The 26748-nt window shown below is 40.1% G+C and overlaps 1 protein-coding gene across 1 annotated transcript in view; it reads right to left on the bottom strand.

The window, feature by feature from the left end:
- The window catches only part of MTM1 (myotubularin 1), a 78615-nt gene that overhangs the window by 14909 nt on the left and 36958 nt on the right, over window positions 1-26748 (bottom strand). The window contains 5 exon segments of the mRNA XM_038747956.1: window positions 92-280; window positions 3651-3800; window positions 6732-6815; window positions 17098-17199; window positions 24628-24738. Coding sequence (XP_038603884.1) covers window positions 92-280; window positions 3651-3800; window positions 6732-6815; window positions 17098-17199; window positions 24628-24738 — 636 coding nt within the window.

The raw sequence follows: 26748 nt of genomic DNA, 5'->3' as shown, positions 1-26748 counted from the left end.
CACAGCGTATATCACCAACACTGCTGTAAAGCGATCACGACAAACTGTCATTTCTTTTGACAATTTTTGCAGTCAGATTCAGTGTGCTTACCTTGTTGGCCACTGCGTTCACATTGGGCCTTGCATCATAGATGGTCAGTTTAGAAATCTGCCCGTTAGCTTCCCTGATAACATCGAGATACTTTTCGTCATCTTTATTTCGTTTCCCACTCATACCAACGAGAGGCTGACTACTGCGCATGATAACAGTCTTGTTTTCTGGATGAATCCAAGACAGTACCTGGTTTTAAGCAGGAAATATAAACCACCATATTATTTAGTAGTTGTAATAAATAATGAGTATTAGGTTGGATATGAAACATTTGTACCTGTCGAAAAGGGTCAAGAATTTCTTTACAGTACTGGCGGACGCCTTAGAAATATTTATGGGATTTTCCTGCTTCCTGTGGTTCTTTTGGAGATGATCATGATTGTAAGAAGCAATTAAAAAATCAGGAACTGCTGTAGCAACTAGTAAATGTAACATGACAAAGAATCTTTACATACATAATGTGGACGGGAGTGTTGGCTGGGAAATGCCTTTTTAGTTAGAAAAATTCACTTTCAGAGACTATTCTTTCTATTCAAAACTTTCTGATATCCTTAATATGATTTAAACTGGCTACTGAAAAGAGATCTGAATGTTTAAATAAAATGAAGAGAAAGTTACTGATCCATGTAATTATGGTATGCTTCCATTTGGGATTTTGTACTCGATACTGCAGTTGGAATATGGATTCTACTTGTAACTATAGGCTGCGGATCACAAGCTATTTTTCCAATTCAGTAAGAAAATCTGCATCGCCAAAAAAAATTACCAATAGAGGGTTTATTTTGAATATAAAACTTATTCTGTTGATCTCTTCCAAGCACCTGCTTTGATTTTTTTTTTACATAAGTAAACTTAAAAATGAAATCAGGAATGCACCTAGAATTATTTTGTTGAAGTACAGACAACAGCTCAAAATATAAAATTCTTATCTATCTGGATCCGTCCAGGCATAACCTTGAGCCCAATAGCCAAGTGGTTGGCAAACATTTATCAGAAAGATAACATTTGTTACAACTCCTAAGAGCATCTAACAGTAACCAATCTATAAAGAGGCACAGATGGCAGCCTTAGGCTCATGATATGGCAGGGAAAAGAAATGTACAGTAGCAGGAGTCACCAAGTAAGGAGGAGTGACCAGAAAAGGTAATCAATCAGTCACTCAATGGTATTGATTGAGTGTTTACTGTACTTAAGCCCTTGGGAGAGTACAGTTACAACAAAGTTGGGAGATACATTTCCCTGCCCACCAAGAGCTTACAGTCTAGAGAGGGATACAGACATTAAAATAAGTTGTGGGCTGAAGAGTGGGCAAATATCAAGTTCTTGAAAGATACAGCTCCAAGTGAATAGGCAACACAGAGGGGAGGGGAAGCGAGGGCTTAGTCAGGGAAGGCCTCTTGGAGGAGGCGGGATTTTATAATGCTTTGAGGTTGGGGGGAGTAAAGTCAGTCATTCATGCCGGGGGAGAGAATTTCAGGCCAGAGGGAGGATGTGGGCAAGGGGTAGCCAGTGAGGTAGGCGAGCTCAAGGTATAGTGAGTAGGTTGGCATTTACAGGAGCAGAGTGTGCAGGCTGGGTAGTAGTAGGAAATCAGTGAGGTAAGATAGGAGGGAGAGAGCTAATTGAGTATTTTAAAACTGATGTAAGGAGTTTCTGTTATATGCAGAGGTGGGTGGGCAACAACTGGAGATTCTTGAGGAGAGGGAGACGTGGATTTAGTTTTTTTTTTTTGAAAAATGATCCAGCCAACAGAGAAAAGAATGAACTGGAGAGGGGAGAGTCAGGATGCAGGGAGGTCAGTGAGGAGGCTGATGAGTCAAGGGGTGGGAGGAGGTATGCTAACCTCTTTCATTCATTCAGTTGTATTTATTGAGCACTGTGTACAGAGCACTATACTAAGCACTTGGGAGAGTGCAATATAACCATAAAAAGACACATTCCCTGCCCACAAGGAGATTACACTCTAGAGGGGGAGACAGACATGAATATAAATAAATTACAGATATGTACATAAGTGCTGTGGGGCTGGGACAGGGGTCGAATAAAGGGAGGAAGGCAACGCGGTAGGGAGTGGGAGAAGAGGAGGGCTTAGTCAGGGAAGAGATGTGTCTTCAATAGGGCTTTACAGGTGTGGGAGAGTAATAGTCGGATTTGGGGAGGGAGGGCGTTCCAGGCCAGAGGCAGAAAGTAGACAAGGGGTCAGCGGTGAATTAGATGAGATCCAGAAACAATGAGAAGGTTAGCATTAAAGGAGTGAAATTTGTGGGCTGGGTTGTAGTAGGAGAGTAGTGAGGTGAGGTAGGAGGGGGTGAGGTGATTGAGTGCTTTGAAGCCAATAGTGAGGAGTTTTTGTTTGATGAGGAGGTGGACTGGTAACCACTGGAGTTTCTTGAAGAGTATGAAAACATGTCCCGAATGATTTTGTAGAAAAATCACCCAGGCAGCAGAGTGAAGTGGGGACTGGAGTGGGGAGAGACAGAAGGCTGGCCGGTCAGCAAGAATGCTGATACAATAATCAAGGAGAGGAGCAACGTGGCTCAGTGGAAAAAGCCTGGGCTTGGGAGTTAGAGGTCGTGGGTTCTAATCCCGACTCCGCCACTTGTCAGCTGTGTGACTTTGGGCAGGTCACAACTTCTCTGTGCCTCAGTTACCTCAACTGTCAAATGGGGATTAAGACTGTGAGCCTCACGTGGGACAGCCTGACCACCTTGTAGCCCCCCCAGCACTTAGAAGAGTGCTTTGCACAGAGTAAGCGCTTAACAAATACCATTATTATTATTATTAAGGTGGGATTATATCAACATGGTAGCAGTCTGGATGGAGGGGAAAGGGCAGTTTTTAGTGATGTTTTGAAGGTGGAACCGACAGGATTTAGTGATGAATTGAATGTGTGGGTTGAATGAGAGACAGAAGTCAAGAATAATGCCAAGGTTACAGGCTTGTGAGACAGGAAGGATGGTGATGCTGTCTACAGTGATGGGATAGTGAAGGGGAGGACAGGGTTGGGGTGGAAAGATAAGGCATTCTGTTTTGGACATATTAAGCTCAAGGTGACAGAAGGACGTCCAAGCAGAGATGTCCTGAAGGCAGGAGGAAATGTGAAGCTGTAAAGAAGGGGAGAGGTCAGGGTTGGAGAGTTAGATTTGGGAATCATCCATTTAGAAATGGTAGTTGAAGCCCTGGGAGCAAACAAGTTCTTCAAGGGAGTGGAAAATAGATGGAAAATAGAAGGGGACCCAGAACTGAACCCAAACAGTTAGGGGTTGGGAGGTGGAGGAGATGAAATAGCTTGTCCATTATATTTCATTATATACAGAGCTTTGCCAGAATTCAATTTCATTTAGATCACAACTTCAATCCCCAGATGTAAAAAGCAATTCTAAAAGTTACAAAGTACATATAAAAGAGGTGAAAGACCTAAAGAAATGGTGCTTATTCATAAAATTAGAATTATTTCTTTGAAAAAATGCAGTTTCCTCACAATCAGACTAATTCAATTCCTTGTGCCATCACAAATGATAAATCACTCATTGAGAGCAATATTTTACAAAGTACTCACCGGAATCCTACTCCTGGATCTAAAAGAAGAGACCTTCCTGAGATCGTCATCTGTGGAATTATACGGAACCACCAAAAGGGATGGATAGGTATCACACAATTCATAGCGTTTATTAATAAATGTTATCCTCCACTGATCATTGGGCAATCCCTAAAACAAAACATAGGTTCAGTCCAAAGCGTTTAACGTTTAACTTCATGTGTTATTTTTTGTTTTTCCTAAAATAACCTGCTACTTCAAAGATTTGTTTGTTTCTGTGTCGTTTAGGCCACATGGTGGGGCTAACTTACAATTTTACAATTGCAAATTGTAATTACACTTACAGTTTGAAAGAGCTACAGAAATGGTTATCCGAGCAATGCTTTTTTTTTAGAACTCTGTAGAAGAAAACAGGACAAGTCATTGAGGGTTCCCACAGCCCCAAAATGATCCTTTGTCAACAAAGGGTGATTTTTTTTTATTGAAATCTTCTCATTTTCCATTTCTAATTATTACAGTTCTAAATTGGATAGAAGAACTGTCGGGAAAGGGAAAAGGGGAGAGAAGCATAACTCTGAAATTAAAAAAATTATATTTTAACTCTAAGAGGAAATTCAACTTCTTTCCCTCAAAATGAAAGGCCTGCCTAGTAGTAGTAGTATTTATTTATCACCAACTAAGAGCAGGGCACTTTGCTAAGCACGTGGGAAACTGTAACGGAAACCATTCATTCATTCATTCATTCAATCGTATTTATTGAGCGCTTACTGTGTGCAGAGCACTGTACTAAGCACTTGGGAAATACAAGTTGGCAACATCCAGAGACGGTCCCTACCCAACAGCGGGCTGTATACTCTGATGGGAAAATCAAGCACTCTATTGGCTAAAGAAAAGTGAAGAATGAAAACCCTCCTTAAGGAAATTCATTTTCCTACTTCTTAAACAGTTTTCTAAATAGGCTTCAGTCCTGTACGTTATTTGAGAAACGCAAATATTTCTATGGAGCAGACAACCAATGGGACAGGATGATACAAAAGACCTCTACATATCACACCACACTCACACATTTTTTAATCTCTTTGAACAGAACAGGACCCAGAATCAATAATGTACACACTCACACACTGCAAAAAAAAAAAATGAAGTTTGCATGGGTGCTTGTTTGGGCAATAAAAACTGTGTCTTTGGTCTGTTCTATGGACCATGGAACAAATAGATGCTTAGCCCGAGAGTAAAGGAATAAAAGATTGTAAAAAAAGGCAGAGTAACAGTCCATTTCTGGTTCGTATTTGCATGGAATAACAAAAACTGAATTATTTTGTTTCAAACTACGTGGTTATTTAGGACGCAGTTGTTCTTAATTGGCAATATGGCTTCAAAAATAATGATGCTTCCTATGTGATGTTGGAGCGAGCTCTCCAGAAACAGGCCCATGAAGTAATATTTTTTCTTCACAATCGAATTAGTTCGGCATGGAGAGTAATTACCGTGTCAGTGATACAAATCACAGAACTCATAATTCATAATCAAATTTACGGATTTAAGGATCTTATATACCAAACAGTAACTGAATGCTTTTCCATTCAAACATTTACAATTCTAAATTCCTAAGGTACTCGATATTTTAGTTTCCCAAAACTGTATAGCAAGAGAAAATATCTAAAACTACAATTTATTTATAATACGCACACTTAGGAAATCACCTGAATAGTGGTGTCATCCAGTTTGGTTTCAGTATATACTCCTATGCTATTTTCCCTGCTACCAGAACATCCCAATCGTAACAATGAAGGCACAGCTCCTCAAACAAGCCTTCTCTAAGCCTTCATTTCCTCTTCTCCCATTCTCTCTGCACCACCTTTGCATTTGGATTTGCTCCCTATATTCCCCCCCTCCCTCAGCCCCACGGCACTTATGTACATATCCATAATTTATTTACTTAATTTAATGTACGTCACCCCCTCTACACTGTAAGCTTGTTGGGGGCAGGGAACTTGTCTACCGATTCTGTTGAACTGAACTCTCCCAAGCGTTGCTCTACACACAGTAAGCACTCAATACCCCCTGATTAACAACCTCATTTATAACCTCAAAAATGCATAAGACTAAATTATTTGTGGTGGCACAGCAAGAGAAAATGCAAAGGCCAGGAGGAAAAGGGAAGTAGCTCCTCTCTGATGCATAGCTGCAGGTGATGGACTGAACACCTGCCTGGGAGTCAGAAGGACCTGGGTTCTAGTTCTGGCTCTGCCACTTTTCTGCTGTGTGACCTTGGGCAAGTCACTTAACTTCTCAGGGCCTCAATTACCTCATCTGTAAAATGGGGATTAAGACTGTGAGTCCCATGTGGGACACTGATTGTGTCCAACTTCATTACCTTGCACCTACCCCAGCGCTTAGAATACTGACTGGGGATATAGTAAGTGCTTAACAAATACCATTTAAAAACAATTTTAAAAAACTGCTCCAAGTTTAAAAAACGGGGAACATGAGTCTTAAGTTATACAAGACGTATCTGCCATTATGAATGAAAATTTCACTGCAAATAAAAGCTTCAACTCTCCTTCTAAAATAGTGGTCTAGAATTCTTTCTCAATGTAGTCCATTTTTTAAAATCAATTTATCCTTTCTTTTCTCAATTAGACTTCTAATTCCTTCTCAATGTAGTCCATTTTTAAAAATCAATTTATCCTTTCTTTTCTCAATTAGACTTCTAAAAATGGCATCTCATGAAGTAACTGAATCAGGGCAGTACAGAAAGGTATTTTAAGCCATAAATAACTTATCTATTAAATTCTCATGTAGGCTTATCACAATTCAGCTTAATGTTGTTTTTCAAAAGAGTGTTGACAAAACCACCAGTCTTCAAACAGCGGGACACAAAATAATCAACTGTATTTATTGACCATTTACTGTGTGTACAGCACTGTACAAACACTTCAGCGAGTACAATGTAACAGTTGATAGGCATGTTCTCTGCCCACGACTTAACAGTCTAGCTTACGGAGTCTATAATATTCAATAACATATTATATATGTAATAGATGGTATATATTCACATAATCCAATAGGAAATATACCAGAATTAAGTTATCTATTTACCTGCCTCCTATATTCTTCCATTGGGTTATAGACCAGCCAACCATTTTTGGAAAACTTTTCTTCATTTAGAACTGCAAAAAATACCTAGGAGAGGGGAACAAAGATACTTAATATTCAGGGTAGTGACATACGACTTATTATAAAACTAGGATGTCTAATGTCACATTCATTACTCACTTTAATTTTCCCTGGCTGACAATGTTGCTCTAATCACAATTAAGGATTTATCCAACTATAATAATGGTAGCAAGATTTCACAGTTGCAATACGCTTATGACATTAACATGTTCTTAGACGAATTTTCGAAGTAATACTGAAGCTTTAAAGAGCAGAACTTCATTGGTTTTAAATAAATTATAAATACCTCTATTTTATTTGTAATAGTAGGAAGGATGGCATTTATCAAAAAAGCACAAGACACGATCTTCTCCCACAAAATGCTTACCCTCTAATGGGGAAGATGGACATAGAAATACAAACAGTGGAATCAGAATAAAACTGATAAATAGAAATACAGACCCAATGGGCCCAAGGCCTAGGTATGGCCATAAACAAATCAATATATAAGGGAAAGAGGAGGCTTAAGGGTAGTTGTGGAAGGCTCGTTGGAAGAGGTGGGCTTTTAGGAGGGCTTTGAAGACGGGCAGGTCTGAGATCTGTTTGATTCGAGGAGGAAGAAGGTTCCAGACTCTGGGGATGATGGAAGCAAGGGTTTGGATGCGGGCATGAAGAAAGCAGGATAAAACCATGAGGGAGACTTAGGAGGAGTAACAAGTGCAAGCAGGGGAGTAGTGGGTGAGGAGAGCTGATTAGGTGAATGGTAAAGAGTCTTTACCTCTCTTGAGGTGATGGAAGATGGACAATGATTGAAGGGTTTTTTAGAAGATCACCAACCTGGCTAGTCAAGTCTGAGCTGATGCTCAACTGAACCGTTACTGGGTTTATTTTATCTGTTTTATTTGATCAAGACCAAGGATGCAACAAGGGACTTGAGAGAACCTGTCTGCTTCTGCACTCTGTAAAACCTCTCCGATGTTACAGTTTAACAGACACCATGAAGGATCCTTGAATCAATTATCCAGAAGCTGTCCAATAATGAACTGTTGGAAAAAAGGAGAAACCCAAACCAAAAAGGCCAGTGTATCCTTTAGGAGGACAGCAGGCAACAACAACCAACGCTAGTTCCCAAGGAGGATTGTGAGAGACACATATCTACCAACACTGTTATATTGTATTCTCCCAAGCATATAGTACAGTGCTCTGCACAAAGTGAGCACTCAATAAACACAACTGATTGACTGACTGAGTTTCCAGGGGAGAGAAGCCAAGTTCAGCCTCATATATAGCTATTAAAGCCTGCATCTGTCAGTGTCCTCTACAAGCCACATGCACCAGAAATGCAAGGCATGACCAACAAAATCAATCTTTAGCATTTATTGAGCACTTACTGTGTGCAGAACACCCTACTAAGCACTTTGTAGAGTACAATGTAACAGAGTTGGTAGACACATTCTGTGTCTAGAAGGGGAGACAGACAATATAAATAAATGACAGATATGTACATAAGTGCTGTGGGGCTGAGGAAGGAGTGAATAAAGGATGCAAATCCAAGTGCAAGGGTGATGCAGGAGGAAGTGGGAGAAGAGGAAATGAGGGCTTAATCAGGGAAAGCCTCTTGGAGATGTGCTTTCAAAAAGGCTTTTAAAGTGGGGAGAGTAAATATTTGTCAGATAGGATGAGGGAGGGTGTTCCAGGCCAGAGGCAGGATGTGGGTGAGAGATCAGCAACATGAAAGAGGAGATCAAGGTACAGAGAGTAGGATGGCATTAGAAGAGTGCATTGTGTGGGCTGGGTTGCAGTAGGAGAACAGGCAAAGTAAAGTAGGCGGGGGCAAGGTGATTGAGTGCTTTAAAGCTGATGGCAAGGATTTTCTTTTTGATACAGAGGTGGATGGGTAACCACTTGGGTTTCTTGAGGCGTGTGGAAACATGGACTGAAAGTTTTTGTAGAAAAATGATCCAGGCAGCAGACTAAAGTATGGAATGGAGTGGGGAGAGACAGGATGCTGGGAGGTCAGCAAGGAGGCCGATAGAGTAATCAGGGCAGGGTAAGAGAAGAGCTTGGATTGTGATGAATTCTCATGGTCACACAGTGCCCTGATCAGAGGGGGAACAATATGGAATTGACAAATGTAGAGAGAAAAGGAATAGTTTTGACCGTGAGTGCACTTAGTACAGTGCTCTGCGCCCAGTAAGCGCTCAATAATTGTGATTGATTGACTCAAAAACCTAAAAACCCCAATCTCTGTGCTTCCCCAGCCAGGAAAGCAACTTCCTTAGAAGTCCCATTTTTTAGTTTGGGCCAGTAAAAGGACACATGAAAAGAGACATCTTAACTGTTCTCCTGTTGCCTGGATTCATTATCATCGTCATCATCATCAAAATCATCACTCTCATCCCCTTCTAGACTGTGAGCCCACTGTTGGGTAGGGACCGTCTCTATATGTTGCCAACTTGTACTTTCCAAGCGCTTAGTAGAGTGCTCTGCACACAGTAAGTGCTCAATAAATACGATTGAATGAATGAATGAACATGGTTTCAGTTTGAATGGAGAGGGCAGATTTTAATGCTGTTGTGAAGGTTGAACCGACAGGATTTAGTGACAGACTGAATATGTGGGTTGAATGAGAGAGATGAGTCGAAAAAGTCCTAGAAGGAAGACCATCTTTATTAGTACTGAGGCAGAGCCTGCCATAGCACAACGCCAAATGGCTGCAGTACGCTGAAAGAAGTAGGACACAAGCAGGCAGGGTTGGCAGATTAAATCTTTTATAGATATGCTGAAACACAACTTCAAACTGCACAACCCTGGACTGCATTATCACAACACGGGTTTATAGACCATCTTGGCAAAAGGCAATGAAAATAGGGTGGCCCTTTTGAGCCAAGTATAGAGTGATAGATACTGTTGCCATTCGTTGGATTTAAGAACTGGGTATCTTCCTTTCAGTCCCTTATCGCGGCTCAGACTTGGTGTCCAAACTCCCACAGACGGAGAGGATGGTGCAGTGGCTCAGAAGCAATTAATGAGGGATGGAGGGATTGAGAGAGGGGAAGTCAGGATGTCAGGGAGACCGAGTTTTGGGCCAGTTCTGGTCAAATCAGATGGACTTCCGCAGAAATGATATTAAGATATCCAGTGTGCCAACATGGCATATGACATCACTTGCATCTCGGGGTCCAATTTTGCATCAATGGCTATAAATAACGAGTGGAGCCATAAACCCAGGGATTATTTTTATTAATGAGCTGTGTGGAAAAGACTTGCTGGTCAGGTAAATCTTTTCAGCTACAACTGCATTCACAGAATGTAGCATCAACAGTATCCACACTGGTGGGCACACACAGGTGTGATCATTCATAGGAAAGAAGTTAACGAAATCCAAAGTGGTTTTATTATTCTTATCTTTCTGCTACCTACACCACAGATGTTCAGACTAGTTTAGGCCCAATGTGCCTCACTAGTCAGTGACAAAAGGCCTGTAAAAGTTACTTTAGATTAATGACCTCTGTTAGAACTTTGCAACAGGAAGAGTAGCTTTTGGTCTCATGCCAGATGCTGAAGATCAGATTTAAACTTCAGATAGTTACAGAAATTTCCAGCCATGTAGCTGTGAAATTTTTGCTAGTCATGAGTACACCAGAATAGATCTGACATTAGAATTAGGAATTGGTCAGAGTATGTTGAAATTTAAACCAGTATTTTAAATGTTTAAATCAATTTGCCAAGAGTTTTACAGGAAATCCAAACTAAAAGCATTCAATTTTATATTATGTTTTCCTAAAATACGATGTACTACATAATTTACTACGTTATATTTTGATCACTGAAGAAACACTTAAAGTTCAGATTCGTTTCAGCTTCTAAAAATTTTTCAAAGACATAAAGCAAGCTTGTTAAAAACCCAAGGCAACTTAAAGAGATATTTCATTGCATAGTTATAAAGCTAAAGTAATCCTAAACAAAACCATTCCCGGTGCTCCCTTGTACTGGAAAAACAATTCTTCTAAAGTGATGTGATATTTTTCCCTCATGGACTTTATGCACACAGGTATTTACCCATTTGATTTGATTTATGTACTTATAGCTATTACTTTTATCTATTTTCGCAGCCTTAACTATTGTAAATTTAACAGCCTATTGCCTTCCCCAATACCCTGCATGCTATTTAAGACCAGGAGTTGCACATTTTACTCCTTATGAACCAAATACCATGTACAATATGCTTTGCACAGTATCCAACAAATAATAACAGGTGATACAGATGCTGACATCTACAGCAATACAAATCCCTGATAAAATCCAGTGCTTAGAATAGTGCTTGGCACATAGTAAGCGCTTAATAAATACCATCATTATTATTAAAAATGCTGTTTAGAGCTCAAGAACAGCAGAAAAACTCATTTTTCAGAAGTCAAAAGAATATACTCCAGTGCTGAAAAACATTAAAGATTATGGAGGAATTAAGAAAATGTAAGCTTTACTCACAGAACACAATAAATTATCATTTTAAGTAGGCACATTGCAACCTGGTATTGATTAGTGTCTTCCCCTCAAAATCAAAAGCTTCAGCATTCTATTTCTCGACTTTTTCCCCACAACAAAGCAGGTAAATGTTCACAACTCAATGAATTTTAATAGGTTTCTTGTTTCCAACTTGTCTTCAAAGAAACAATGATGTATTACCGTGAAATAATTCTGTTCAGATTTTGGATACGTTTGAACAAGATTAGGAAAAAACTTCTGAATGAAATGGAAAATTCTATAAAAATGAGGGAAAATATCAAGAAAATCCCCCAAATAACCAGAAAAACAAGATGCTGAACGGAAATCTAGCAGAGGATTCCAAGGCAAATTTTAAATGTTGCAATTGTTTCCTACTTTTTTTTAATGGTATTTGTTAAGCACTTACTGTGTCAAGCACTGCTCTAAGCGTTGGGATAGATACAAATCGGTCAGGTCGGACACAGTCAGTCAAATGGGGCTCATTGTCCGTAGGAGGGAGAACAGGTATTGAATCCCCATTTTGCATGAGAAAACTGAGGCTCAGAGAAGTTAAGTGACTTGCCCAAGGTATGTCCTCTGCCTTCCAGCCCCTGGCTTTTGCAACTACACCACGCTGCTTTCTCTGTTTGAAGTCATGCAAGATTTTGAACTTGCTTAAACACTTGCTTAAATTTTAGTTTAACTAAATTTTACTACGTAAGTTTACATGCAAGGAATTACTTTACAGGGCAATTTCAAGGTGATTTCTTTCACAAAAATATGATTTTGGTGAAAGTCAGAAGTAATAAAACGTTCAACTATATATGTATGTTTGCATATATGTGTGCGTATATATGCATGTGTGTATATAAGTATGTATATGTATGTATGTATATATGCATAGACATATATTTAAAGTTAGAGTCCTGGGAGAAAATGTCATCTCTTCTGAATTGATAACATCCTCAAATTAATTTATTGCAATACAAAACTCAAAGGCATAAAATTCTGGAAGTCATTCTTTGAATTTTCTTCCATAATAACAATACAGATCAAGAGGCCCTATTTTTTTTCCCCAACATTTTGTTCTTGTCTACAGATCCTCATAACGAATCCCTAAACTAGTTTATGGCAATTCTATATAGCTGAATCATTAAATCTGCCAATAGCATTCATTCTATGGACCAGTTTGAATATGCTCTGCACACAGTAAGCGCTCAATAAATACGACTGATTGATTGGACAAACATCTTATTAATAAAGGTTCCAGTTTTAGGCATTTATAACATGCTGCATCGATTCACATTGAAGCAGGTTCTAATCCTGACTTCACCTTTTGCCAGCTAGACAATGGGCAATGTATACTTTATTCACAAATACTCTAAAATATACCATTAAAAAAGGACAGGATATCCACGTTTGTACGTAAAGAAAAATCAAGAAATTGCACTTTAAAAGTTTTTCACTGCTTAAGAGACATATTTCCCTTCTAAGGCTGCTCCTCATGCTAAATATTAACAGAATTTTAAGTGCCATGAATTCCATTACAGAAATCAAAGGTTTCTATCTATTCATTCGTATTTAATGTGCGCTTACTGTGTGCAGAGCACTGTACTGAGTGCTTGGGAGAGTACAATACAATAAACAGAAATATTCCCTGCCCTCAATGGGCTTACAGTCTGGGGGTGGAGGGGGGAGAGAGGCAGACATCAATACAAATAAATTACAGATATGTATAAGTGCTTAGTACAGTGCTCTGCACAAAGTAAGCGCTCAATAAATACGATTGATTGATAAGTGCTGTGAGAGCCAGCAGGTTATCCAAGAAATTCTCAGTTTTTATTACTTGACTATTGAGAGCAGTCTTGCGGTTTGACCGGCTGGCTTGTGTCAGAAATCCGGCTGAGAACTGAGATTACACCTGACCCACTAGTCGCCATCAACGTGTCTTCTTTTCTGTGGTGATTAATGTTTAATTTTGACCTACCTTAAAGTTTCGCATTTGGAATGATCTTACTTGTTGACTCTTTCCTTTGTGTTTGCCTTTCCCTCCTTCACACCATGAATGCCTGTGAGCCAAAAGCCCACTAATCTTTGAGGAATTTTATAATTTCCTCCATGACAGCATGTCTGATCTGGGGGAGAGGGGTTTGCAGGAGGGGCAGATTCATTCATTCAATCATATTTATTGAGCACTTACTGTGTGCAGAGCACTGTACTAAGTGCTTGGAAAATAAAATTCAGCAGCAAATAGAGGCAATCCCTCCCCAACAACGGGCTCAGTCTAGATCTAATCCCCATCTCCAATGGGATAAAGTAGGACTGCATTATAGGTCCAGTACTGCTCAACTTTTTTTTCTGTCCAACAGGCAACGATATCTATTGAGAGCTTGTTGTGTGCAGAGCACTGCATTAAGTGCTCGGTAGATATGATCCTTGACCTCAAGAAGGAGGAGTTTTCAATGCAGCGAAATATCTCACGAAGGAAAACGGCAGTTCAATCAGACTATTTTAAACACTGGAATAACATTGATAAGAAACCTGAAAATTTTTACCTAGCTATTCTGCAACAAGGCATGGGGACATCTGGTTTCAAATTTGCTCCCCATTTCTGGGAAACCCTTTACAAAGTCAACCGGCTATAAGCGTCATAGAAAGACCTAAAGACATTCATTAAAGGAATGCTCTATGTGGCTAGCTAACTGGGCCCTAGAGGAACACAACCAAGAAGCCTTGCAGATGACTGTAGGCCTTTCAGCAGAGTCTGTCTGCCGCTAAGGACTGATAAGGGAAGAAAATCGAGATAACTCGTCAACCTGCGTCAGGGATATGGGACCAAAGATTTTCCCTGGCAAAAGGGAAATAAATTTCATCACCAAATCCTATTACCTACATAGCACGTTGTCTTATAGTGCAGCAGTAAACAAGACGTGGGAAACTGAATTAAGGCCGACAGTCTATGTCCTTTGGGAGACGTCGGAAAAAATATACTGGCCGTGTGGTATCTGGTTTCAGATTAAATGGTCACAATCCCTACAGCTGCAGCCACGGGCTTCCCATCTGTGGGTCTCAGAAGTGGGCCTGATCTGAGCCTCGGTGGGGTCGGGGATGGGAAGCCTTTCTCTAGGGTAGCAGGCTTTGGGGCTCTGGTGATACTGGAGCTGTTTCATCCTCATCATCATCATCAATCGTATTTATTGAGCGCTTACTGTGTGCAGAGCACTGTACTAAGCGCTTGGGAAGTCCAAGTTGGCAACATATAGAGACAGTCCCTACCCAACAGTGGGCTCACAGTCTAAAAAGGGGGAGACAGAGAACAAAACCAAACATACTCACAAAATAAAATAGAGTAGATATGTACAAGTAAAATAAATAAATAAATAAATAGAGTTTCCAGTGTTCTCCCTCTAAATCATGTCTGAATGTTGCCAACCTCTGCTCTGAAAAGACCGGAGATCTGGCACCAGATCTAATGAGGTTTTTATCCATCGTCAATTATATTCTGCTGCTCTTTCCCTTTCCCCACCCTGGCAATTGTGTAAACTTTGCACTGTCTAATTCTGCCTGTGAATTAACAGACTTCCCTGCCAGGCCATAGTCCTACAGCTTTCTCCCCAAGTAATTAAAACATAAAAGACATTCATTTAAGTCAACATCTCAACAGCTTACAAGGTAGATGTGAGGACCACACTCAATAATGGCATGAAAAACTGGTGACAGCACAGTGGTGGGTAGCTGTTGTAGAGAGGGCACAGAAATATTTGAAAGCACAAAGACTGCACCCCTTATCTCTATCGGCTGTCTTGCAATGCCTGTTGGTGAGCATAGAAAAACCATCACCCCTACAGGAAAAACAACACAAGCCCATGTCTTCTTCTTATTATTATACTTGTTAAGCACTTTCTACAGACCAAGCACTGTCCTACACGCTGAGGTAGCTACAAGATAATCAGATTGGACACAGTCCCTGTTCCCGACAGGGATCACAGCGTAGGTAGAAGGGGGTATGATTTAAATCCTCATTTTACAGATAAGGGAACTGAGGCACGGAGAAGAAAAGTGACTTGTCCAAGGTCACGGAGTAGACAAGTGGTGGGCCTGGGATTAGAACTCAGGTCCTCCGACTCTAGGGCTCGTGGTCTTTCCACTAGGCCATTGCTGTTCCCCTACTGATGGTGGGATACCCTAGCCCCAATAACTAGCTCCTTCCACTTCCTCCCAGTTCTCCCCTGTGATAGTCTGGGTTCCAGGTGGAGCCTCCATCATTTAAAATTTCCCTTGGGTGAAGGGAAAGCAGACTTGGGAGTGAGTTTCTACCTGTTCCCACACTTCTAATGTTTTCTCCCCCTGCCTCTATGTGGGGGGCTCGTTTGAATGCCTGTCCTGCAACCTCTACAGCACCATCATCCACGTAAAGCACGTTCTCAATCCCCATCTCAAAAATGTCAATGATGCTCCTAGCTTGCTGAGCTGGAAGAGTGGTAGATCAATCATATTTATTGAGCACTTACTATGTGCAGAGCACTGTACTAAGTGCTTGGGAAGTACAAATTGGCAACATATAGAGACAGTACCTACCCAACATTGGGTAGATCAGTAGTGTTTGCTGACTACGCCTTTCAAATCCTTGTTGCATCCCTTAGCGTGGCAAGGACAGAACAAATTGAACAGGACTGGACTACCGCAAAGCCACGCTTCACTCCAAACGCGATGGGGAATGGGTCAGAACGGGCAGCTTCTACACTAGCTTGACCCTTGTTGTGTAGTTTAATTTGCTTAGCAACCTCCAAAGCCCTGGTCTGTTGGAGTCAAATGATGATGTAAGGTGACAGAACATGGCCTAGAGGTCTTGGTAGTGTTCACTGCACTTTTCCATTATCTGTCTCACTGCTATGAAGGCCCTTGGTCTGAAGACCCTGACAAAACAAAAGCAGTCCATGGAGTGAATGTGAAACAGCTCTCAATTTTAAAAGACGCACAAGAAAAGGTATAAAGAGTAAGATGATAAATCCGGTGGTATGTGAAAATATTCTGTTTTTACTTTTCTAAACAATTAGAATCACTGTTGGTATCGTTACTAGTCTCGGAATTACGGATAGAGTGAAAGGTGCAAATTGTTGAGTGTGTGGAAATGTGTATATATGTATATAGGTTTGTACATATTTATTACTCTATTTATTTTACTTGTTACCTATCTATTCTATTTATTTTATTTTGTTAGCATGTTTGGTTTTGTTCTCTGTCTCCCCCTCCTAGACTGTGAGCCCACTGTTGGGTAGGTACTGTCTCCATATGTTGCCAGCTTGTACTTCCCAGGCGCTTAGTACAGTGCTCTGCACACAGTAAGCGCTCAATAAATACGACTGATTGATTGATTGGAAAACGATGGAACTGTCATTGTTGTTTTTAGTAAAAAGGAAAATGACATTAAGTGCTCTTCATATTATGAGACTTACAGAGGAGTATTTTTGAATCAGCATACATTCAGAAATATAGCACATTATTCAGGCAATGTGCACACAGCTTAATGCAGTTTATGTTACCTGGTTATTTTTTTCCCCATAGTGAAAATGCTAAGGAATGAGCTAAAAGGCAGTGTAAACAATTCTCTGAGGGTCATCAACAAAAGCAGTTTAAGAAAAACCCATCCCATGCTGGGAATAGGTGGTGGTCAGTGCTATTTAAAAACTGTATTCAGAATATCATTATGCTGAATTGCAGTTTTCAAACTAGATTGACACAAAACAAGTACTGGAAAAAAAAACCCAACATTTTAATACTCTATAAACATTAAAATGTGAAGGGAAAGAAAATAACTTACCAAATTATGTGACTGTGGAAAGGCATGTTTTGTGAAGATTTCAAATATATCCCTTCTGCTGTGACCTTCCTGCTTTAAGGCAAACCTCAGATTTCTCATATCCTAAAATGAAGCAAGTTAGTTTCTTTACAAAAATGGAAAGACATTTGACAGGTAAATCTACTGTAAATTTAAAATAAACAGAAATATTTTATTTTGCTAAGAAACATAAAGTTCTCCTACTTGAAAGGACAATACATCATGATTTATAAAAATACTCTGCAATGTAAATCACAGCACATATTTTTAATGTCTTATTAAAAACATCTACAAAAATATTCCCATTATTGCCATAAAATGTAAAAGGAAAATGACATTTAGGATCCAGAAGTTTTTAAATATTTATTAAGCACTTACTATGTGAGAAGCACTGTACTAAGCACTAGGGCAGATACAAGATGATCAGGGTGGACATAGTCTGTGTCCCAAATGGACCACATGGTCTTAATCCCCATTTTACAGATGAGGTAACTGAGGTACAGAGAGGTGAAGTGACTTGCACTGTACTAAGCACTGGGGCAGATACAAGATGATCAGGGTGGACATAGTCTGTGTCCCAAATGGACCACATGGTTTTAATCCCCATTTTACGGATGAGGTAACTGAGGTACAGAGAGGTGAAGTGACTTGCACTGTCCTAAGCACTGGGGCAGATACAAGATGATCAGGGTGGACATAGTCTGTGTCCCAAATGGACCACATGGTCTTAATCCCCATTTTACAGATGAGGTAACTGAGGTACAGAGAGGTGAAGTGACTTGCACTGTACTAAGCACTGGGGCAGATACAAGATGATCAGGGTGGACATAGTCTGTGTCCCAGATGGACCACATGGTCTTAATCCCCATTTTACAGATGAAGTAACTGAGGTACAGAGAGGTGAAGTGACTTGCACTGTACTAAGCACTGGGGCAGATACAAGATGATCAGGGTGGACATAGTCTGTGTCCCAAATGGACCACATGGTTTTAATCCCCATTTTACGGATGAGGTAACTGAGGTACAGAGAGGTGAAGTGACTTGCACTGTACTAAGCACTGGAGCAGATACAAGATGATCAGGGTGGACATAGTCTGTGTCCCAAATGGACCACATGGCCTTAATCCCCATTTTACAGATGAGGTAATGGAGGTACAGAGAGGTGAAGTGACTTGCACTGTACTAAGCACTGGGGCAGATACAAGATGATCAGGGTGGAAACAGTCTGTGTCCCAAATGGACCACATGGTCTTAATCCCCATTTTACAGATGAAGTAACTGAGGTATAGAGAGGTGAAGTGACTTGCCCAAGGTCGCACCACTGACAACTGGAAGAGCTGGGATTAAACCCCAGGTCCCCTAACTTCCAGGCCTGAACTCTTTCTACTAGGCCACGCTGCTTCCTGCCATTTCCATCACGTATGATGGAAAGTCCCTCAGTTACGCTGAATTTGATGTCTAATTTAATTAACCTCTTCTGCACGCAGCAAAATATTTCGGCCAATTATGAAGTAGTATTTTCATTTTTTTTTTAACACTCAGAAAACACTAACATCTTGGTAGAGAATGAGAGGTCAAGAGAGCAGACCCATTTATGGAGTACAGAGTATTCCTTGTCTATCGTCAGCTACAAAACAGTGCAAAGTAAATCCAGTTCTCCGCCGCTACCCTTAAAGTTAGGTCAAGCCCAACTGAGTCACGGTGACACAACTAAATGGCTACAGATATGAGCAGAACTGCTTGAAGCTCCCGAAGCGCTTAGTACAGCGCTCTGCACGCAGGAGCAGCGTGGCTCATTGGAAAGAGCATGGACTTTGGAGTCGGAGGTCATGGGTTCAAATCCCGACTCCGCCAACTGTCAGCTGTGTGACTTTGGGCAAGTCACTTAGCTTCTCTGGGCCTCAGTTACCTCGTCTGGAAAATGGGGGTGAAGACTGTGAGCCCCTCCGTGGGACAACCTGATCACCTTGTAATCTCCCCAGCGCTTAGAACGGTGCTTTGCACATAGTAAGCGCTTAATAAATGCTATCAAAAAAAAAAGGTAAGCGCTCAATAAATACGATTGATTGATTGAAGACTGAGTCAGCCAGAACCCGACCTTCCTAAGGCTCTAGAACGCGCTCACACCATCAATTCAGTACCAATCGACTACTGAGACCACACAAGTCCTCTAGACTGCAAACTACCGTCCCGACTATCATCATCATCATCAATTGTATTTATTGAGCGCTTACTATGTGCAGAGCACTGGACTAAGCGCTTGGGAAGTACACATTGGCAACATATAGAGACAGTCCCTACCCAACATCATCATCAATCGCATTTATTGAGCGCTTACTATGTGCAGAGCACTGGACTAAGCGCTTGGGAAGTACACATTGGCAACATATAGAGACAGTCCCTACCCAACATCATCATCAATAGCATTTATTGAGCGCTTACTATGTGCAGAACACTGTACTAAGCGCTTGGGAAGTACAAATTGGCAACATATACAGTCCCTGCCCAACAGTGGGCTCACAGTCTAAAAGGGGGAGACAGAGAACAAAACCAAACATACTAACAAAATAAAATAGAATAGATACGTACAAGTAAAATAAATAGAGTAATAAATATGTACAAACATATATACATATATACAGGTGCTGTGGGGAAGGGAAGGAGGTAAGATCGTGGGGATGGAGAGGGGGAGAGGAAGGAAGGGGCTCAGTCTGGGAAGGCCTCCTGGAGGAGGTGAGCTCTCAGCAGGGCCTTGAAGGACAAAATATGGAACGCTTCACGAATTTGTGTGTCATCCTATAAGTGCCTCATGGACAGAGAACGTTTCTACCAACTCTGCTATATTATACACCCCCAAGCAGTGCTCCGTCCACAGCAAGCGCTCAATAAATACCACTGATTGAAGTCTTTCTGGAGCCACACTTGGTCAGTCCATTCGAAGGGGCAACTGTACCCCTTTGGCAGAAGCCCACATCAAGTGTCAGGCCCCTGATACAGTTAAGCGTGAACATCTGGCTGCAGTTCAGTAGAGACGTGGGACTGTGAGCCCACTGTTGGGTAGGGACTGTCTCTATAATGTTGCCAACTTGTACTTCCCAAGCGCTTAGTACAGTGCTCTGCACACAGTAAGCGCTCAATCAATACGATTGATGATGATACCTGGCTGAAGTTTTCCATGGTTCAAAAAATCGCACACACGCATGATCTATTGAGCGACCCCCGGCAGACGGGGCTTAGGAATACTGTATTAGATCTCAACATCATCATCATCATCATCATCAATCGTATTTATTGAGCGCTTACTATGTGCAGAGCGCTGTACTAAGCGCTTGGGAAGTACAAATTGGCAACATATAGAGACAGTCCCTACCCAACAGTGGGCTCACAGTCTAAAAGACGCTGTCATAGCTGATGAACCATGAACTGACCGTCCTACGCTGCCCAAATCATGTTGGAATAAATGGGCCGGCTGAACTGCTTGAGACCTAACAAGAGCTAATAAGCCTGCCTGAAATCCGTAATTCACTGACTCTTGAACAATGTGAATTTTTCATCAAAAACCAATCTCTACAGACAGATCCCTCTTAAACCCACTCTCCATAGTTACGTGCCCAGAGATCATGCTTCAGAAGAAAATAAACTTATTATTAAATCTCATTCAAGACATATAATAATAATAATAATAATGATAGCATTTATTAAGCGCTTACTATGTGCAAAGCACTGTTCTACGCGCTGGGGAGGTTAACAAGGTGATCGGGTTGTCCCACGGGGGGCTCACAGTCTTCATCCCCATTTTCCAGATGAGGTAACTGAGGCCCAGAGAAGTGAAGTGACTTGCCCAGAGTCTCACAGCTGACAAGTGGAGGAGCCGGGATCTGAACCCACAACCTCTGACTCCAAAGCCCGGGCTCTTTCCACCGAGCCACGCTGCTTCTCAATATATATATACATATCCATTATACCATTTAAACTGGATATCTAAATAAAATCACATTAAGTCACCATGTATAATCAGTGGCATCTATAGCAATATGGGCACCTATAGTGCTTAAAAATTAGTTGTAACACAACATAAAAGAAGCTATAATAAGGGAGGCATTTCAAAGCCAAACCCTTATTTAAAATAAATCAAGATTCTGAAATTAATTCCAAGCACAGAGCAATTATCTTATTTTCGAAAGCTTCAAAACAGTCTGCTTATCTGTATTTGCTCACACAAAATGGTGTGTCCACTGCTGAATACGCTCAGAGTTTTGGGGCCTTTACATGTATTTAATAGAAAACTAACAAAAACAAAACCAGCCATAATCCCAAGGATCTTCCAAAATGTACACGGTATAGAAAGACATTGCTATTATACAGAAGATTTTAGGTTGATCATTCTCCAGAAAACAAAAGGTAATCTACATAGCTGCACCCTTTCAAAGTCTATTAGATATATGATTCTATTCAGTTCATCTGGTTATGAACTGAGGTGGCTATCTTAAATGTTGATATCAATTACTTCAAAGTAAACTGCTCATGGCATTACTAATGGACTTCAGAAAAGCACATACAAAGTAATATCCTTGATTCGTTTATTTCAGGATGCTACTTCACTTGGGGAGCTCTGGCAAGCAGCAGCAATTGAAACACTTCTACATTAAATAGGTACTTAATTTTTCCAGCTCCTTGAAAGTTGTGTTAAAGTTGTTAGGAAGGCGGCTACTCAATTGAATTTATGAGTCAGATCATTCTGTAATCAAAGGGAGTATAATATGGAGTTGACACTTGTAATGAGTGAAGGCACGGGGTTGACTGTAAACTCGGTGTTGGCAGGGAATGTGTCCACCAACTTTTACGCTGTACTCTCCCAAGCGCTTAGTACAGTGCTATGTACACAGTGAGCACTCAATAAATATGATCTACTGATTAAATGCTACAGACAGAAAAAACTGGATCAGCTTGTCGGGGCCAAGATGATACCCTGGTCAAGGGAAAGGGACTACAGTCTGTCTCTTTGGCCCCAGACAAAGAAAAATTGAAAAAATACAGACATCAGGATTGAAATGGATCCCGTCCCGTAGTTCGATCTGATAGTTTTCACACTTTGAAATGTTGAGAACATTTACATGACCGTTCTGAAATATAAGTGACTCAGGTAATCATCATCATCATCATCATCATCATCAATCGTATTTATTGAGCGCTTACTGTGTGCAGAGCACTGTACTAAGCGCTTGGGAAGTACAAGTTGGCAACATATAGAGACGGTCCCTACCCAACAGTGGGCTCACAGTCTAAAAGACTAAAAGGTAATCATTTTTAATGTGTCAAAACACTTATCGTACTTGAACGTTCAAAATCAGAAAGATCAGACTCGAGAGGCAGAATAACAAAATCACGAACAAGTATCAAAAGTTAAAACCTCCAGCTAATGTCTTTCAAATACTGGACTTGGTAATAGCAATTCACATCAGCAAGGAATCCTTGTAAAACTGATATCTCCAAATCAGTAGTTTGACATTTAACAGCTGGGAGACCATGAGAGAGCTCAAAATGTTGCCATGGTAAGAACTGAAGCAGGCCTCTTCTAAATGTCGCATCATAAAAACTGCACAGGGCTATCCACAGACATCAATTATGGGCACATGCAGCACACATTACCACTTTCAAAACCAAAATTCTACAAAATACAGCAAGCCTGATAGGTGGAGATGGGGTTTGTGGAAATTAAAAACAAAAATTTTAATAAAAACCACCACCGACAACAAAAAGATATACCTCCCTAGTTTCCCACCCATCTCCCCTATTTGTCTCTATTGCATTGGTTGTCATCTGCAGGCATCAGGGATGGTATTGTTTTCTACTTAGCTGCCCTGGATTCCTCTTGGATGGCAACTTCTAAACTTAGCAGAAAAGAAGTGGTATGACTCACCAGTGGCTTGGGAGTTGCTCCTACTTCCAATTTATCTGAAAAACTTTTCTCTAAATAGAGAAGTTAATGCAAGTTCTCAGAGAAATAAATATGCATTCAAAAAAAAAAGATAGATTGTGAGCCCCATGGACAGGGACTGTCTGATCTTCATTCATTCAATCACAGTTATTGAGCGCTTACTGTGTGCAAAGCACTAAACTAAGCACTTGTAAGACTACAATACAACAACAGACACATTCATGCCCACAATGAGCTTGTATTGTACCTACCCTGGTGCTTAGTGTAGTGTAAATGTGTAGTGTGACACCGAGTAAAATGGTTAACAAATACCACCATTATTATTAATGTAATTTGATTTTTTAAGTGGTCATTTTCCCATTTTTCCTGTAAGAAATTAGCATCTTAGTTTTCTTAGATTATTATATGATTCCTTTCTTTTCTTTATATCTCTAAATACAACTGGCCCCGTAATGAAATGGTGGCTTTAATGGACACAAGAAACTGTTGATAATTATAGAACTCTATTTCTCAGGAAATCAACACAACTTTAAAAAAAAAAAAGCAATGCTATTTTTAAAGAGTAAGAGTGGGTTTAATACTAGGTTACATTAGATCCAACTCCTGTAGAGCCTATTAATAAGCAAGAAGTGGGTTTCCTCAATCTATCCAGATAAAAATGGATTCATTAAAGATTGGCCACAACCAGCAATACTGTATTAATTAGGGAACAAATGAAACAGAAGGCTTGACTTCAGATTAGAAGTAGACCACTCCTCAGTTCTGTAAATACCCTGGAGAGGAGTGCATTGGGAATTTTAAAAAGAGAAATCACTGACTGAATGATATGACACTGCATATTTCTAATGTAGTGCATGTGAAAAATTATCTATAGGACTAGACTAATGTCACATTTCTACGATTTTTCTTGCCAAAAATCACAGCATCAATTAAAGGCAGTTATTGAATGTCTCTCAAGGTAGAAGGGATAGAGTAAAATCCCACTGCTTGTTTTTCCTCCTCGAACACTTGGCATGCAGCATCTCTAATGGTCCTTGGAGAGCACATGCAGCAAATCCCTACATTGTTCTTAGAGAAATATCTTAAACCCATAAGCACGCTGCCATGTCTTCCCTCCAGAATAGAGAGAACTCATGCAGATGTTAACATGCTACATGAAGGACCAGCTGGAGCAAATTTGGGAGAAAAAGTAAAGAAAACTACATAGCATTTTCTTCTTTTTTTCCTCAAGCTAACGAAAGGAATAATTTCAGTCTTCCCCACATTTGGTCACAACAGCAGGTATACTGGATTTGAATCATTTCCCTAGGCAGTTCTGGAAAGCTTTGTCATTAGATTAATTAGCTTGAGTAAGAGTACGGTAAGATGGGGAAGTGGAAAGATGGGTGAGAAAACATTTTTGGCAGCTCCAAAGATCCTAGAATTGCAAATGAACACAGAAGACTTGACTTTAAATTAGAAGCAGACCACTAACTAGCCATTTATTCAAAATACATATACTACAATCTATATAGTTATACTTGAATACTTTTCCTTTTTTACAATACTGTTGTATAAATACATATATATCTTACTTTACAAGTAATATCTAGTCCATAGGAATTCTCTCCTCTACTTGAAGCTCCTCCCATTTTTTCAATTCTTGCAATTACTCCCAAAGGAACATCCAGTATTACAGGAGGATCCTAAAATGTATAAAAACAAGACAATAAATTATGTTTGCTGGAATCACTAAACCAAAGAATATGCAAAAACAGTTTACTGGATGGTTACAAAAGGTCACTAATCTATAAAAGGTTTAATGGAAAGATACAGTAAAACATTACCTAAAACAGAACATGAAACATAAATATCTTGGATAGTCTAGGAGTTTTAGTCCTGAAACATTTCTAACCCACCTAAAACCTTAAACGTGCTTTACAACATAAAGATTAATAAAAACTGAAAATTCACCCTTTTCTTCACGGTCTGACATGCCCCATTTTGCACCTCATTACTTAAGACTCTCAACTTTAAAAACAAAAAAAATGAAAACAATCCAATGTTACTTAGTCCCTACATTAAACTGCTTTCAACTTATTTCTGAATATTGGATTTGTATATACTTGATTTGATTTTCTGCATTTTCCTATACACGGTTAATATTCATGATGAATGAGGCCATCAGTTACATTGAAAAGTGTACACCTGCAGTTCAAGCCTCCTGGGGAAAATTAATGACTTAAATTGTTCTGATTTATTTGCATTAGATTAAATATTTTCTAAAATGCAGGGAACATTACAGATTCAAGTATCTTTAAGATTCTTTTTGGACTCCGGGTGAAAGAGTTTTTCTTTGAAAAGACCTTTCTCTCCAAATGAAAACGTGGCTGCCTATAAATTCAGACAAGATGCACATATATAAGGAACAGTAAAGCAGTGATTCACTAGATGAATTTAGAATACCTTAGGAAAACACATCATTTTGTTTTCCTACATGTTTTTTGGGCTTGTGCTTGTGGAAGTGATGTGCGGCTGTGCCCAAGGAGTTAATAAGAGTTTTCTGTATAAGGCCTCAAACCCCAAATGGCTTAAGAATCGATAACCACCAAACTGCCTGGATTAAAAACTCTGCCCAATGTAGCATTATTGAAAAAACCAACCCTCAGGAGCTTTGAGCTAGGGTGCTCACCCTGTACGAGACTCAGAATCGTCAGTTGTATTTTCTAATTTTAATGTCTCCTGACTGAAAGTAGGTCACTTGTTCCCAAACCTGACACGGACAGGGAACGTGTCTGCCAACTCTGTCGTACTGTATCATCATCATCACCATCAATCGTATTTATTGAGTGCTTACTATGTGCAGAGCACTGTACTAAGCGCTTGGGAAGTACAAATTGGCAACAAATAGAGACAGTCCCTACCCAACAGTGGGCTCACAGTCTAAAAGGGGAAGACAGAGAACAAAACCAAACATACTAACAAAATAAAATAGGATAGATATGTACAAGTAAAATAAATAAATAAATAAAGGACTGTACCCGTCCAAGTGCTTAGTACAGTGCTATGCACATAGTAAGCGCTCAATAAATACCACTGACGGTGATAGTTGGAAGTTGGATTATAAAAAGTGAATAAGGACGGGAAACTACTTCTGCTCCTTGCCCTGACTAGAAAAATCAGTGTCTCTGACTGCCTTGAGCCTATACAGAATAGAAGCAGATGGCCAGTGACCCACCACTGCCAAAATTCTCATAGGGATCTTCACTATATTCTGCCTATGTCAAAGATCATGTTTCCATCAGTATAAATTAAGGATTTAGGAACGGAAAATTTTACTTTACTCTCCAAAGACACTAAGGGATAATTATACAAAGAGAGAAAACATTTCAAAGAGAGTTGAGTGCAGTTTTTATTGCTAGTTCTAAGTGTATGTAGGTGTAGTGATTGGCTTTGTAGATAATAGGTGTAGATTATTGTGAATGTACAGATACAAAAGCGTCCTTTAATGCTAAGAGAGGTATGCAAAAGGCCAAGGAAAGCACAAATTGGGGGAGGCAGTAATGCCACAAATTCCCATTCTTCACATGATTGAGAGTAAAGTTCTGCCGAAATGCCTGGGGAGTCCGTCTTGAGCGCTAGGTTCATCCCTTTGACTCTTCCCCTGCCAAAAAAAATCTCCATTTCTCACAATACTAAAAATATAGGCTGGAGCC

This window comes from Tachyglossus aculeatus, chromosome 6 (assembly GCF_015852505.1).
Source record: "Tachyglossus aculeatus isolate mTacAcu1 chromosome 6, mTacAcu1.pri, whole genome shotgun sequence".
NCBI lineage: Eukaryota > Metazoa > Chordata > Mammalia > Monotremata > Tachyglossidae > Tachyglossus > Tachyglossus aculeatus.
This window is presented reverse-complemented; position numbering and strand designations above follow the sequence as displayed.